Source organism: Sinocyclocheilus rhinocerous, unplaced genomic scaffold (assembly GCF_001515625.1).
Source record: "Sinocyclocheilus rhinocerous isolate Xijiao unplaced genomic scaffold, SAMN03320098_v1.1 scaffold144, whole genome shotgun sequence".
NCBI lineage: Eukaryota > Metazoa > Chordata > Actinopteri > Cypriniformes > Cyprinidae > Sinocyclocheilus > Sinocyclocheilus rhinocerous.
The window spans coordinates 189,088-203,474 of record NW_015645650.1 but is presented as its reverse complement, the minus strand read 5'-3'; the positions used below and the strand labels follow the sequence as shown (position 1 = coordinate 203,474).

At 35.9% G+C, this 14,387-nt stretch overlaps 1 protein-coding gene across 2 annotated transcripts; it reads left to right on the top strand.

Annotated features, from left to right (window-relative positions):
* The first annotated feature begins 409 nt into the window (after positions 1-409).
* Positions 410-6,928, top strand: LOC107706866 (myozenin-1-like). 2 transcript variants are annotated; one of them, XM_016510697.1, is made up of 6 exons: positions 410-627; positions 1,943-2,039; positions 5,391-5,560; positions 5,888-5,972; positions 6,053-6,227; positions 6,332-6,928. In XM_016510697.1, the coding sequence occupies exons 2-6, from the start codon at positions 1,952-1,954 to the stop codon at positions 6,564-6,566; spliced, it is 753 nt and encodes a 250-aa protein (XP_016366183.1). In that variant the 5' UTR covers positions 410-627; positions 1,943-1,951; the 3' UTR covers positions 6,567-6,928. The 2 variants fall into 2 exon arrangements, with proteins under 2 accessions (XP_016366183.1, XP_016366182.1); XM_016510696.1 differs by having other exon boundaries at positions 6,050-6,227.
* Positions 6,929-14,387: the final 7,459 nt, after the last annotated feature.

The window sequence follows — 14,387 nt, the reverse complement described above, 5'->3', positions numbered from 1 at the left end:
CTATTGCTACAAATATACCCGTGCTACTTATGACTGGTTTTGTGCTCCAGGGTCACAAATGAGTGGCTGCAATGTTAATGAAATATTGCATTCATAACTAGAACACTATTTACGCCAATTTGCATAAGCTTCAAAGTTAGATGCAAAGAAGTTGCCCAAATGTTTTAAAAATAAGTTGAAAGTGCAATGTTCAAGAATCATGTTTATGAACTACATTCAATATTCAGTTAAAAAATGGCAATACACAATCTCAAAAAGTAAGTGACTGAAATAAGAATAGGAACTTAATTCATATTTTTTCAGGTCCTCTCTGGAAACATCTTGCTCTTCGTTGCTCTATATTTAGACCAAAAAGTATCTGCAAGAAAAGTATCTCCTTGCCATCAGCTCGGTCTGTCCCTGAGCTGTCTGTAACACACTGAACTACACCCACTCCCCGCTCCCCAAAGACCTCCTGTCCCAAACGCTGCTAGGATTTCACTCTTCCTGGGATGTAGAAGAGAGCAGTAGTTGGTGGAATCCTAGCCAACCCTAAGAAACAGGATTAACCTCAACAGTTCTCCTGGGAACCTTTGATTCAAACTGTGATTTGATTTGTTTTCTGAAACATTGATTCTTTGGTCACAGGTAAGAGGAATCATTGTGCTGTTTGGCTGTCCTGATTGCACAGGGAGAAATGCAGGTGATAAAATGTTATAATGAGCTCTTAATCTGGACAGGCTGGTATTGAGGGGTTAGAGTATGTTAAGATGATTTATTGTTTGCAAACTGTAAAAATATATGTTGTTCTTGGATAGAGCCGCAGCTAGCTGCATATCATAAATCACACAGATCTAATAAACACTGACATTGCGCTGGATCTTCTTCACATAAACATATAAAAATGCTAAACTAATTATACAGAAACACACATAAAAATAAATAACATTCACATTTTCCTATTTAAATGTATGTATGTCATTGTTAATGATTTAAATGTGAGGTCCTTATGGAATTATTATTATTTATTTATTTATTTTTGGAAGTTCAAATGCAGAAATGTTTTCTCACAGCTCCTCAGAAATGTGTTTAATATGGTGTTCAAACTACTTAAGGCTTACCATTGCAACGCTTCAGCAGGACATTTGAGGAATTTGCTGACCAGTTGAACACGGTGGGTGTGCTAAAACAAAAATACCCCTCTTCGCAACAAGAGACCGGTGTCTGTATTGGAATTTAAAGTTTTACCAATTGACCGTAATTTAAAAATACGTTACATGTTGTTAATATTATCAGAATTAACTGGACACTTTAAATATTCAGGCAAAAACAGTCATCAGGAATAGAAAGCCATACTAGAAAAATACAAAGCTAACTGTTGTTGTATATGTCTTCCTAGTTTTACTTCATCTAAATAATTAAAAATTAAAAAAAATTTAAAATGAAAAAAAATTAAAAATAAAATAACACAAAATAAAAAATAGCAAACCTAAACATTGGAGAATTTTCTTTCTTTCTTTCTTTCTTTCTTTCTTTCTTTTTTTTGGTAAGTTTATTTTAAAGCAAAAAAGGTAAAGTGAGACTCCTGGGGTAAAATAAACCCCTCAGAATTGGTGCAGAAGACCCCTTGTGGCACGTTGTTGGCTGGTCTTTTTAATAATTTAATGTAATAAACATTTGAATTCATTGAGAAATAGTGTTCTTAATTTGATAAATTATTAAAAATGATAAGATTGTTACAATTTTTACAGAATATTAAAAATGATATCGGATGCATTTCATATATTCTAGGCTAGTTTTACCCTTTTATTTTATCATTCTGATTTTCTTTAATATTATTTTGGATGATGCATGATCATGTAAAACTCACACCTACATATATTACAATTTGTCAGTAAATGCACCTGGCATTTTCCCCCATCTTCCCCAACCAGTTTATTTCAGATTTAATTTCCTCCCTCAGATTGCAGCCATGCCTGTCTCTGGAACACCTGCTCCAACCAACAAGAGGAAGAAGCCTTCAAAAATCATCACAGACTTCTCAAACATCTCACAACATGGTCAGTGGTGTCTCTTTGTGTCACACATACACATTTGTAGTGAAAATACACGCACCATGGACATAATACTGGATGAACGCTCACTTGTGATATTCTGTGATGACCAGATGAGTGTTGTAAATGTCACACGTAATTACCAAAGCCCTCACTAGTGGCCGGTGTCAACATAAAGAGCCAGAGCCAGAAATGCCAAACAACCTCCAGGCTCTCGATAACTTTCTCAAAGTGTAAATCCCCACTGAGGAACATTTAATTGATTGGTACTGTATGCTGAAGCAGAGGCTCAAAAAGAAAGAATATACACACTCTGCATAAGCACATATTGCAAACGACGTTAAAATGAGTGTCTGGGTCTCAGCTTCTAAGAATAGTCACAGTTTGAATAGTTTTTTAATGCATTGTCATTAGATTCAGAGAAATGTCACATTTGAACTAGACCAGCATGTTATAATGTTCTTGTTTGTGTCGGAGTCATGGGCTATCAATGCCCACAGTTTGAGGAGCTGTTGCAATGCAATTACTCATCCCAGCTTTGATACCTCGGTCATATGAAGACCAGTGTAATGAGCGGTTAGTCTATGCAGTATGAAGCTGGCCAATTATTCTGCTAAAGAGAGCAAAATCTCAAAGACATCGTCAAACTGTGTGACTTCTAATGAGCAGCTCAGTTATTAGGTGCCGTGTATTCATTTGTCTGTGTGTGAAGGCATGTTTAGTGTACTAGATTCTCCCACTTCATCTGCTTGGCAGTGTGCTCATAATGGGCAGTTTGTTTACAGAACAACATTCTTGCGGTTAGCGATTCAGAGCCAGATAAATTAACAGCAAAATTATTGCCAATATGAAGAGCTGTTCAGCAGAGATTAACTTCAAATAATTTCACTTCAGTCTGTTTCAGCAGATTGTCACGCATACACATATTGGGACAAATATACAGTGTTTTTCATAGTGTGTTTATGCAAACACTTAGTTCCAGTCTTCAAATTTGATTTGTATTGTTTGTATCACTCCACTCGACTAGACTAGACTGATTGTTCTTTTAGTGTTGGTGGATTTGCAGTGACAGCTTACATCGATACAAGTGAAAAGTTTCATGAGTGAGTCATTGAATCATTAATTGGACCGATTTAAAACACTTGTGACTCCCTGTGTCCATATATGCCTACATATCTACTATATAGTAGGCGAAAAAAAGTTTGTAGAAACAGTATTTTATAACAGATTTATATGCCGCATCTGAATATGCATACAAGAACAATGTGTAAAAAGAGTAGAATGTCTGAATTTGTAGTAAAAGGAAAAACCCAGATGGACATTTTACTATCCTATGATGCCAAAGGAGAAGAGTTGTGAATGGCAGTAAAGCAACACAACTGATACTGTAAGTCACATGACAATGTACATCCGTACATTTGGATCTCATTCATTCTATGTAGGGGTGGACGATATGACCAAAATCTTACAGTATATCACGATATGAGTCATTTTATTTCACGGTAATGATATATATCACAATATAGTTATTTTTGTTTTGAATAAGGTCTTTATGATATAAACATTTTTGATACGATAGAACTTTCATAATTATTGTGACCAGTGTCAATATCACAAAAAAACTAACTTAAAAAAAGAAAAACCAAGCTCACTGAAGACAAGTAAACAGTCAGCTATTAAATAAGATTAAGAAACTAATTACAAGCAATACGACAAAAAAACTACAAAGTAATCAAATGTATAAAAGCACTGCATATTCTTCACTGTGTAAATTAAATATATATTTCTTCTTACTTAAGTTACAAACAGTTTTCTCTTTTGTTGTTTGATTAGCATGAATGACACAAAGCAGGAATATTAGACTGCTGTCACTTTAAGAGCTGCCAGATCCAATATGCTGTTACACATGTTTTCTTTCTCAGCTGTTTGCTTTCACTTAAGACCTAAATTACTGTGTTTATGAGTATACTTGCAAAGATGGGCATTCTTCTGACACATACAAGTTTGTGTTTTTAACCATTCAAGGCATATAAAGAGGCAAAAATAACTCTGTTCAATACTTCTATGTTCTATAAGCACCATCTTCACATGCACGCACCTCTCTGACAGCGCTAAGAAACAGTCTCTCAGACAGTGCGCACATATAGCAAAATAAGTTCTCTTTCACAGCTGATTACATTTCAGTGGCTTAAAGTCACTTATTTTTAAACTGCATTGTTTAAAAACGCATGCAAACGATAGGTTTTCGTGACCACGTAGCACAGCAACGTCATGTGAGTGTGTAACTACAATAGAGACGATACCCTGTTGCATATGCATATGCTGGTTAGGTATGTTTTGAAGCATGGCTGCTGGTTTGAGCTGGTTTAAGCTAGTCCTTAGCTGGTCATGAGCTGGTTTAAGCTGGTCAAGTGCTGGTCATGTGCTTGTCCTAAGCTGGTCCTATGCTGTTTTTTTCAACAGGGTAGTCAAAAATCTTTACCAGTTGATATATTCTACTGGTCAATTGTGTCTACCGGTATATCGCCCACCCCTTATTCAATACTATTTATACTACATAGAATATACTTTTTAACGGTCACAAAGTAATTACTTATTCAAAAGTAATACCTTCTGAGATGCAGTCACTGTCTTTATGTGTGAGTCATTGAATCATTCATTTAACCATATTGTTTAACACCCATTCATTGATGATTGTGTTGCTCTGAGACACACAAGTTGATTTTTCTTTGACTCTAGTTGTTAATTTTTTCAATGGTGGAGCAAAAGTAAACAAAGTAACTAACAATAATGTGTCTAAACTGTAAGCTAGTCAATATTTAGTTTTTGATTATTGAACTATTCATTTGAAAACAACATTGCTGTTTGTCTGAATAATTACACAGCTGTTAAAAGCTTAACCATGGCCCTCAATTTGCTCTGTATAACTTATAAATAAGATTCAAAATCTCTGAATGTGCATACTGCTTTGTTCTTTATTTTTCACAATTCCCAAAGCTCACTCAAAAACACACACTCTCACACACATACTGCTGAAGCTGAGCCAAGGATCTGATTAACAAGGTAATGCAAGCAGTGCTCAGCACAGCATCCTTCTCTTTGGTGTCGGATGTGGCTTGACTCCAGGTTTAATAGCTGATATTAAAGTTGAGAAGGAATATAATTAAACTGAAAGAGTACAGGGCTTCTATATAGAATAGATAAGAACCCTTTTTCAAAAACAAAAAAAAGCTTCTTTAGACACTAGGAAATGTTTAGTGCTGTCAATTCTATTAATATTTCAAAGTCATTTTAACGATTGTGTGGATTCTGATTGAATTCTCCTTTTTCCTTCCCAACAACACTGATCTTGACCAGACCAGCAAGATGAGGATGCTGAAGCTGCTGAACTGGACTTGGGGACCAAAATCAAAGCCCCTAAAGATGTGATGTTGGAGGAGCTGTCCCTCATGAAGAACAAGGGCTCCAAAATGTTCAAGATGAGACAGCAGAGGGTGGAGAAATTCATCGTCAGTGATGAGAACCTGGTCAGCAAAAGAGGCATGAGAAAAGCAAAAGCTTTTATAGGAAATAGAGGTTTATAGTGTGATATCAGGATCCAACACGCAGCTAAAGGGTCTTCTAAAAAGCTGAAAGGATTTGTTTTGGAATAATGAACACCATTATACCTTATTGCATGGCTGCTTGTCATATAAATAAAAGAAGTAGTCATTTGAGTTGTGAGAAATTTTTGAGAGAATTGTTGAGAAGAAAGAGAATTCACATTTTCTCTAAATACTCTGCTAACTACATACAAGTTTAAACAATGTTAAACAAACAGAATGATCTTCTTTTTGTTTCTCATGCCTTTGTAGCTAAACCTTCAGAATCTGGCTCCTTCTCTGGGATGTGAAATGACTGCTCCACCTGAACCCTCTCCCAAACCAGAGCCACCTCAAGGTAAATCTCACCTTAGATGAGTTTATGCAATATTTACTACAGCATGGAAAGATTTTTGTTTTTCTGTTCTTCTATAGTAGAGGAAGTAAATGCTGAGGCAGAGAAGGAAAAGAGACGTCGTGAGTATGTAAAAACATATGTATCACCATGGGAACGTGCTATGAAAGATGATGAGGAACTTAAAGAAACCATGAAGTTGAAAATGCCAGGGCCTCAAGTTCACAAGGAACTTCCCAAGTACAAGAGTTTCAACAAGTACTAATATCATTTTTTCAAAATCCCAACTTATGAGCCAAAAAATTCAATATTGAAACAGTTGCTCTTTACCTGATCATCTTCTTGTTCTTTATATCCAAAAGAACTGCTCTACCCTTTGGAGGATTTGAGAAGGCCTCTCGTCTTGTCACCTTTGAGCAACCAGAGATCAAGGTAACTGATGAGGAGCCACAGCCAGTGTCTGTGTTGCAGTATAACATTTGCTGTCGGCCTTCTTTCAATCGCACTCCGATCGGTTGGATGTGCAATGAGGAGCACAGCCACATCCACATGGAGCTGGAAAACATCCCCTTTGATGGAGAGACTGATGACCTCTAAGAAACCTGCCCATCATATGTAAACAACACAGAAATGTATAAATATATACAAAAAACAACATACATATTCTAACATGAAGGCCAAGTACACATGCGTAAGCACATACACAGACCAGCAAACAGGGACCTTATGCACTCACCCCCAAAAACAATGACTGATTCATATTTGCAAGAGAATGGAATCATCTTTGCCCTTTCTCCCATTGTTTTGTGTGCTGTTTTCTTTGGAAACCCATCACTGCATGTTGTGATTAGCTAGTTCATATGTTACCAGACACATTATGCCTAATTGACTGCACTGGTATTTATGATAGACATATACACACAAACTAAATAATAGGCAAAAATGATCAAGCACTAAAAATAAACATTTATCCCTAAACAGAATATGGTCTGGTTTCTTATATAAGGAAGCAAAATCTGTCTGTGTATGTATGCTACTAATAACATTTTTCATCTTTGTTCAGCAGCTGGTCCTTACATTCTTAAGAACTGGATTTTTCCACAAATAGACTTTAAATGATGTTACATTACTCAAAAATAAACAAATGCATAAAAAATACATTTATATTAAATAACTTTTTGCTAAAATTACCTAAGCATGAAAAGTTAGCCTAATTTAATTTAAACTGAAAGGTTGTGATGTTTGCTTGTGCTACCATTTAGGTCTTTCTTTCTCCTTTTCTACTGTATTTAACATTTAAAATCATATAATAATAAATGAGTGATAGCTTTAATAGGCTAAATGTGCAACAGTTGTTTGGAATGACAACAATAATTGTATTTAATAATAAAACAGAAGATATATCGTTTAACTTTATTGTATGTTTAACCTGTCCAGAGGTGGACAAATGTCTTTTTTCTCAACGTTAAGCACGTCCTTCGACTGATACTTTGCTGAAAATGTACAAAATGTACTTAGTTTTTAAAGTTTTTAAAGACCTACATCTACTCAGTTCATGGAAAGTGCCAGTTATAGACCATCAGCCCCTCTTTTGTTTGCTTTTTGTGTGATTATGACACAATGTTAGACTGCGAACACGCTCAAATGCTTTATTCAGAATTCACGCCTCCCTACACAAAACCAAAACCAAAACCGGTTACGTAATGGCATTCTGACGTACAGTACCAACTAGCTCCAGCAGATGGTAGCAAATTGGTCTGAAGGGAAACCCGTTATCGCGAGATCTGCATATGTAGAGAACCTCGTTATCGCGAGATCTTCTTGAATTGGCTGCGGCGCTGGATGGCGCTGGTGGAAATTTTGGGAATGCGCGGTCAAGATTTCTCCCGGGTTGAGTTGAGCTCGGACAGGACGCGAGATTGACTGCATCTGCGTGCGAACAGTAAGGTGAGTGAGTACTCTTTAAACTTAATTAACGGTGCTCTCCAAGAGCAAAATAGGATATATGTGCAAATCCGAACATGTAAACATCTATTCTGTATAAGTGTAACTTGATGAATTCCAGCAAGCTTGCATTCCAGATGTGTAATGTGATGGGGGAAAAGGCTTAACATAAGCGCGTGCGTCTCACTGTCTTAAGTCAAGGATGCTCTGAACTGGGACCATCCAGAACATTATGTCCATTTTCAGGTATATTTTTAAATAACGTTGCATTTGGGGTGGTCATACTCGGCATCTTCAATCTGCAGAATCATTATTTCAGACTGGCGGTGCACATGTAATACTTAATGTGACAGTTCTGTTGAGTAATTAATGCATGATGTTAAAGTTCAAATTTGAGCTTTTTATTGCTATTTTAAGCTTTTTGTCTTTTGATATGGTCACATGCATCATATGTGTTGATAGATCTCAAATTATATTCTGCAGTTTTCATTGACTCACTGAAGTGGACAGCACGTGGTCGATATTGATTTAGTTTTGTGGTTGCATTTAAGTCATTAAAAGGACAGTTAATCTAAAATTGAAAATTCTGTCATCAGTGATTCATGAACCCTCACGTTGCTTCAAACTCCTGTGACTTTCTTTCTTCTGTGGAACACAAAGGGAGACGTTCGGCAGAATGACAGTATGTATGGAAAAAGATTAAATGAGAGTGAATGTCGACATCTTCTTTTGTTTCCACAGAAGAATAAAAGTCAAACGGGTTTGGAACAACATGAGTAAATAATGAAAGAATTGTCATTTTTGAGTGAACTATCCCTTTAAATTCATTTTTTTTCTTTTAATGCTATCCTGGCTTAACTGTATAAATCTTGTGAGATTATGAAATTTCAGTGACTGTTATTTTGTAAACGATCATTTAATGTAATTAAGTATTCTAAATCCCTTCTCATCATAACATGCCTATTATCAGAGAACTTTTGGGTTCAGTGCAGGGTCGATTTACTGTAATTTAGACAAAATGCTGTAAAATTTGATTGTTGTTTTTGTGTTTATATATGTGAAGCACATTGGTTGGTTTTGTAATGTTGCATGCAACATACAGTATGAGCTGTGAGATCAGTCTGATTTCAGATTTGATTGTAATTACATATACTATTTTAAAATGGTTAAACTCCACTAATGCTGAATGATAATCATTTCAAATCCAGTTCCTTTAATTTCTATTTGATTGGCAGTTACCCATTTTAAACGTGTATAATTTTGTCTATGACGGCTGTCACTGAGAAGAGCTGCTCAGGCCCATTAGGGGGCCCCTGTGCTTTTATGCACTACATGAGTGGCCCTCATGGGGGTCATCAGTCAACAGGCACTCCGCACTCCACAGAGAGAAGTGCGTGTGTGGCGTGTTGGTAAAAGCTGGGGAAAATGAAATGAGGGGCTCTCTGTGGTGGTGTAACCTTTCTGACTGATTTCATCATGCGGCTCAGGTTGTTCTTACACAACGTGTTTGTAAAGCTGTTTTAAACCTCCTCTCCGAGAACGTCACTCTGAGCTTTTACAGCTGGGGGCGGGGGTTTGGAAAAGATTGGATTTTTATCAGCTTGTGCGATTATATTTTTCTCTGGGGCTGAGTAGAAATGCTGGGTGGGGTTTGGTTTGGTTGTTAATGGGGAGAAGTGAGCAGGTTGGCCATAGAGCCGCTTTTAGATTGCTCTCACGAATCATGATTGTACATGATTGTATGCTGCTTCTGTACGAAAGAGACCAGTAGAACAGTGCAGCACGTTTATCAAACTGTGATGCCCTAAAATTGATCTCATAGTACTTCAGAAAATCAATTGTTAGATAAAACTGAATACGTATTTCTATAGAAATGCTGTCTTGTGTTCTTAAGGTAATTGCACACGGAATCCAAAATTCTTGTCTGAAAATTTAGCATGTCAAAAAATAAATACGATGTCGTTGTGTCAATCAAGTTTACACATTGACTCCAAAACTTTCGTCTGTCATAAAAAAAATCGGACCAGGTTCGTTTTTCTGCGTTTTCGCATCCGTACCAAGCATTTTGATAGGAAAGAATGACGAATAGGAGAAAAATGGAAAAACGCATACGAAAATTTCGGACTAAGTGTGCAAGGACCTTTAGTCATGTTTCTTGGTTTAAGTGTTTTGACCTAATGTCCGAAACTTATTAGAGGAAACATTTAAAGAATAATTTAAAATAGCATGCATTATATAAGAAAGTTATACTGCATATATATATACAGTGGTGTGAAAAAGTGTTGGCCCCCTTCCTGATTTCTTATTTTTTTGCATGTTTGTCACACTTTAATGTTTCAGATTATATATATATATATATATATATATATAGAATTAGAAAAAAAAACATTTATTTATGTTTAATAATAAAACAAATAATATTATAATAATATAAATATTATGTAAATGATTACATAATAAAGTACATAAAGTAACAGTTGTGCAATGCTACTTGTGAATGCACCTTTGAAGTTTAGTCTGATTTTTGTTGCTTTTTGTTTGTAGATTTGACACATTGATTAACAAGACAAATTAAAAATGGAACTTAATTTCAAGAGGGTTATCAACCCCTGACATAATAGTTGGATGTTTTGAGGCTAGATGAGGCTGCAGTAGAGGTAATTAATTTCAGGAGATGCATCATCTGAATTTCTCCAGGCAGTTGTAACAAAACACAATTTACATGCATGCCATTCTCATACCCTTTTTTCATGTGGCATATACTCTGTGTCAAAGCGAGAAAAACAGCACTAAATCTAGACAAAGCTGGAGATGAGATAGTGAAAGTGAGACAGTGACACAGCGTCTTGAGTGCTATATCTTTCTGTTTTATTTTTCCTCTGCTCGTCCTTGACAGCTTGCATTCTGTCTACCCTTGTCTACTAATGACACATTGTTGCATGATGCAGTTAAATACAAAGTAGTGCTGGGTACTGTCAATTATTTTATAGGCAGGATTTTTCATGGGTCAGAAATGGTCTTTGTTGTAGCCGATGACACAGAGGTGGTTGATTACATATTTTAAGTTAAGTAGTTATTAACAGAATTACTTATTTTTACGTACAGTATATATGGGATTTTTCTTTTGATTGTCTAAGTTTCTGGAGTCTAGTGAATTTGACTGAATTTTAAACTTCAAAGTAGTGTTGTCATGGTACCAAACTTTCTGTATTTGGTACCAATTCCAGTGAAAATCCACAGTTCTCGGTACCAAATTCGGTACCAAAGCAAAACACAAAAACATACTAATTAAAAAACACATTATTTTTATTAATAAAGTCATTTACGTTTACACTGCCTTCAATTAAAAATAGAAAACATTTTATGCGTTTTGGCCGTTTATTTACATGTCAACAGCGTTTCGGGCCCTTAAAATGCAAGCAGCTTAAGTAAAGCAATGGGCTGAGTCTAACCAAATGCAACATTAGATCATTGACACCAGCTATAATATAACTTTTTAGTAAATAACAAACCTCACCTTTTATAATAAATTGAGATAAGATCACATATTTTAAGTCAAGTGTATATCAAATAGATGGAAACTGTAGTATTAAAAACACTTTACAATAAGATTTTATTTGTTAGATAATTAATGTTGTAAAAATATATTGTTCACTCACTGTAAGTTGATGTAGGAGATAAAATTTGACTGTACTTTCATTTAATCAAAACTGTGTATAAACTGTGTGACGTCACACAGACAGGCATCTGAGATCGGCTCGATTTGAGAAAGGGGAAAACATTTAACCAGATTAAAAAAAAACACTGGGTGGATTTTTAGCATTATAGAGTGGTTGTGTACACACACTGCCAACACACATTTCAGTTCAAACAACTTGTTAAAGTGCATGTAGCATCCTATGACCCCTTTAATAAAGAAACTTCATTCTAATACTCATTATATTAGCGTTATCCGCGCTTATGCTAACTACGCAAACGGACATTCAAATTAAAATATGGAATAATATTCATTAACAGAAGATCGAAATATTAAAAATAAAATTGAAACTTACCTGCTTGAACTCTTTCATTTGATCCGGGTGTCGGTTTTTAAAGTGTTTGTTAGTTTGATGTGTTTCCTCCTTTTGAGGTCGCCATGTCTCAGTGCTTTTATGAAGAGAGCGCATCTGCGCACCTTTCGGATAGCGCATCAACAACCGGGTTGACCGGGTACTCGGTACCACCGGTACTAGTGCTGGGCGGTATACCAGTTCATACCGAATACCGTATCGCGCGAATATGAACGTGGTTTGGCGCAGCTCGTCAGTGAACAACGGCTCTGTGTAGTTAATGCTGCTCAATGTGAAAGCACGCAGGTGATGGAGATTTACCGCCGATTACAGAACCGGCTTTACTGATAAGATGCGCGTTAAATATCGCATGCGATTAATCGTGCAGCCCTATTCTACTCCAATTCGTTTTTTTAATATAAACATTTAAATGGTGATTGCATAAAAACTTGATGGATTTATGCAAACATAAATTAAACATTGAAGAACAGCAAAAATTATAATTAATGTTATATGGTGCATATATTTACCGAAATGCTCCTCTCTAGAGTTCATTTTTTCTAGCTGACTAATGAGTTAATGGTCACAGAATATGTTTTTTTTTTCTGAGGTAAATGTGACGTTACGTGACATTGTTTACAAGCTGTTATTTTGATTTCTTGGCGTGGTTGAAACACTGATTGAGCGATTACATGGATACGGATTTTCTGTAAGTTGTACTCTTTCTTTTAACTTACCTTCGGATGTTTATTTATGTTTATTTCATGCTGAAACTGGTATTAAAGTGGAAGCGATCAGTTCACGTGCGCGTCGCACCATTGCTTCTCTTGAGCTGAGACTCTACAGCGATCTGTCACTCACATTAAACAGTGCCAAAATGGCATTTATTGTTTGAATACTGTAATACAATGGACAGAATTTGAAATCTGAGACCTTGTCTAACAAAGCACAAAGCTTATTGCGATTTATTTGATGGGAGGTGCGCTACAATGTTCTGTCCATTAGCTGAAAACAGGCTAGACTAGTCAATTCTTGGGATTTAAGAATCAATATCGTTTCATAAAAATGAGAATCGATTAAAATCTGGAAATCAATATTTTTTTTACCCAGCCCTAAGCAGCAGTGTAGCAGATATTTTATGACAAGACCAAATTTAACATTGCCATGTATATTACCATGCTAAACTTTCAGAGAGTTATCATGACAGAAATGCATTTTTAGCCATAACAACGTATGATATGATATATCGTAGGGGTGGGCGATATGAGCTAAAATTCATATCACAATATTTTACACTGTCCAGGCGATATTGATATTATATTGCGATATGAGAAAAAAAATTACAGGCAAAATATTTACTCAAAATATTTTAACTAGAAAAAGTGAGGGATTGGACATAGACCTGAAAAGTCTTTTTTTATTGTGCCATTGTTTTTCCACTGTTTGTGTGTTTGAGTAGGCCAGTGGTCCCCAAACTTTTTCTGCCGGGCCCCCCTTTTGTAGAGAAAAATATTTTCTCTCACGTGTTCCGCCATGTGCTTCTCGTCCGCGCTTGTTTACATCAGAGTGCACAGGGGTGTTGTGCATTTTGACTAGTTTATGGGAAAAGTATTCTTAAAATGCATTCAAAATTCGGAATAATTTGTAATATATAATTATTCACGGTATTTAGAAGTGCCCATGATAACAATATCGTGCATATTCATTACCGTGATATATCGCATTACAGAATACCGGCACAAGTCTAATGCTCACCAAGGCTTATTTTTTTTAAATACAGTAAACATTGTAATATTGTGAAATATTGTCAATTTAAATTGTCTATTTGAATGTTTTAACATATAGGCTACTGTATTCCTGTGATTAAAGCTGAATTTTCATTACTCCAGTCTTCAGTGTCACATGATCCTTCAGAAATCATTCTAATATGCTGTTTTGCTGCTCAGTAACCATTTCTGATTATTTTAATGCTGAAAACAGTTGTGCTGCTTCATATTTTTGAGGAAACTATTTTTTCACGATTCTCTTATGAATATTTGAAATGGTCCTTTGTGTCAGACCAGAACAGGGCAGTTTACTGTCATGGATTTGTCGTGTCGCGTTGCGCTACATCCACAGCAGAGAACATTACTGGGTTCTATTTGCTTTTGTCAAATCGCGCCGCTTGCGTCTGGTGTAGACACGTTGTTTTGGTTTTTGTGAATCTTAAAGGGGTGGTTCAATGCGATTTCACTTTAAGTTAGTTTGTGTGTAATGTTGCTGTTTGAGCATAAACAATATCTGCAAAGTTACGAAGCTGAAAGATCAATGCAAACGGAGATATTGTCTTTTAAAATTCTGGCAGTTTAACCCTTTGACGCGTACGATCACACCGGTGTGATCAGTCTTGGCTGGTCCCTGAAGCGTACGATCACACCGGTGTGAT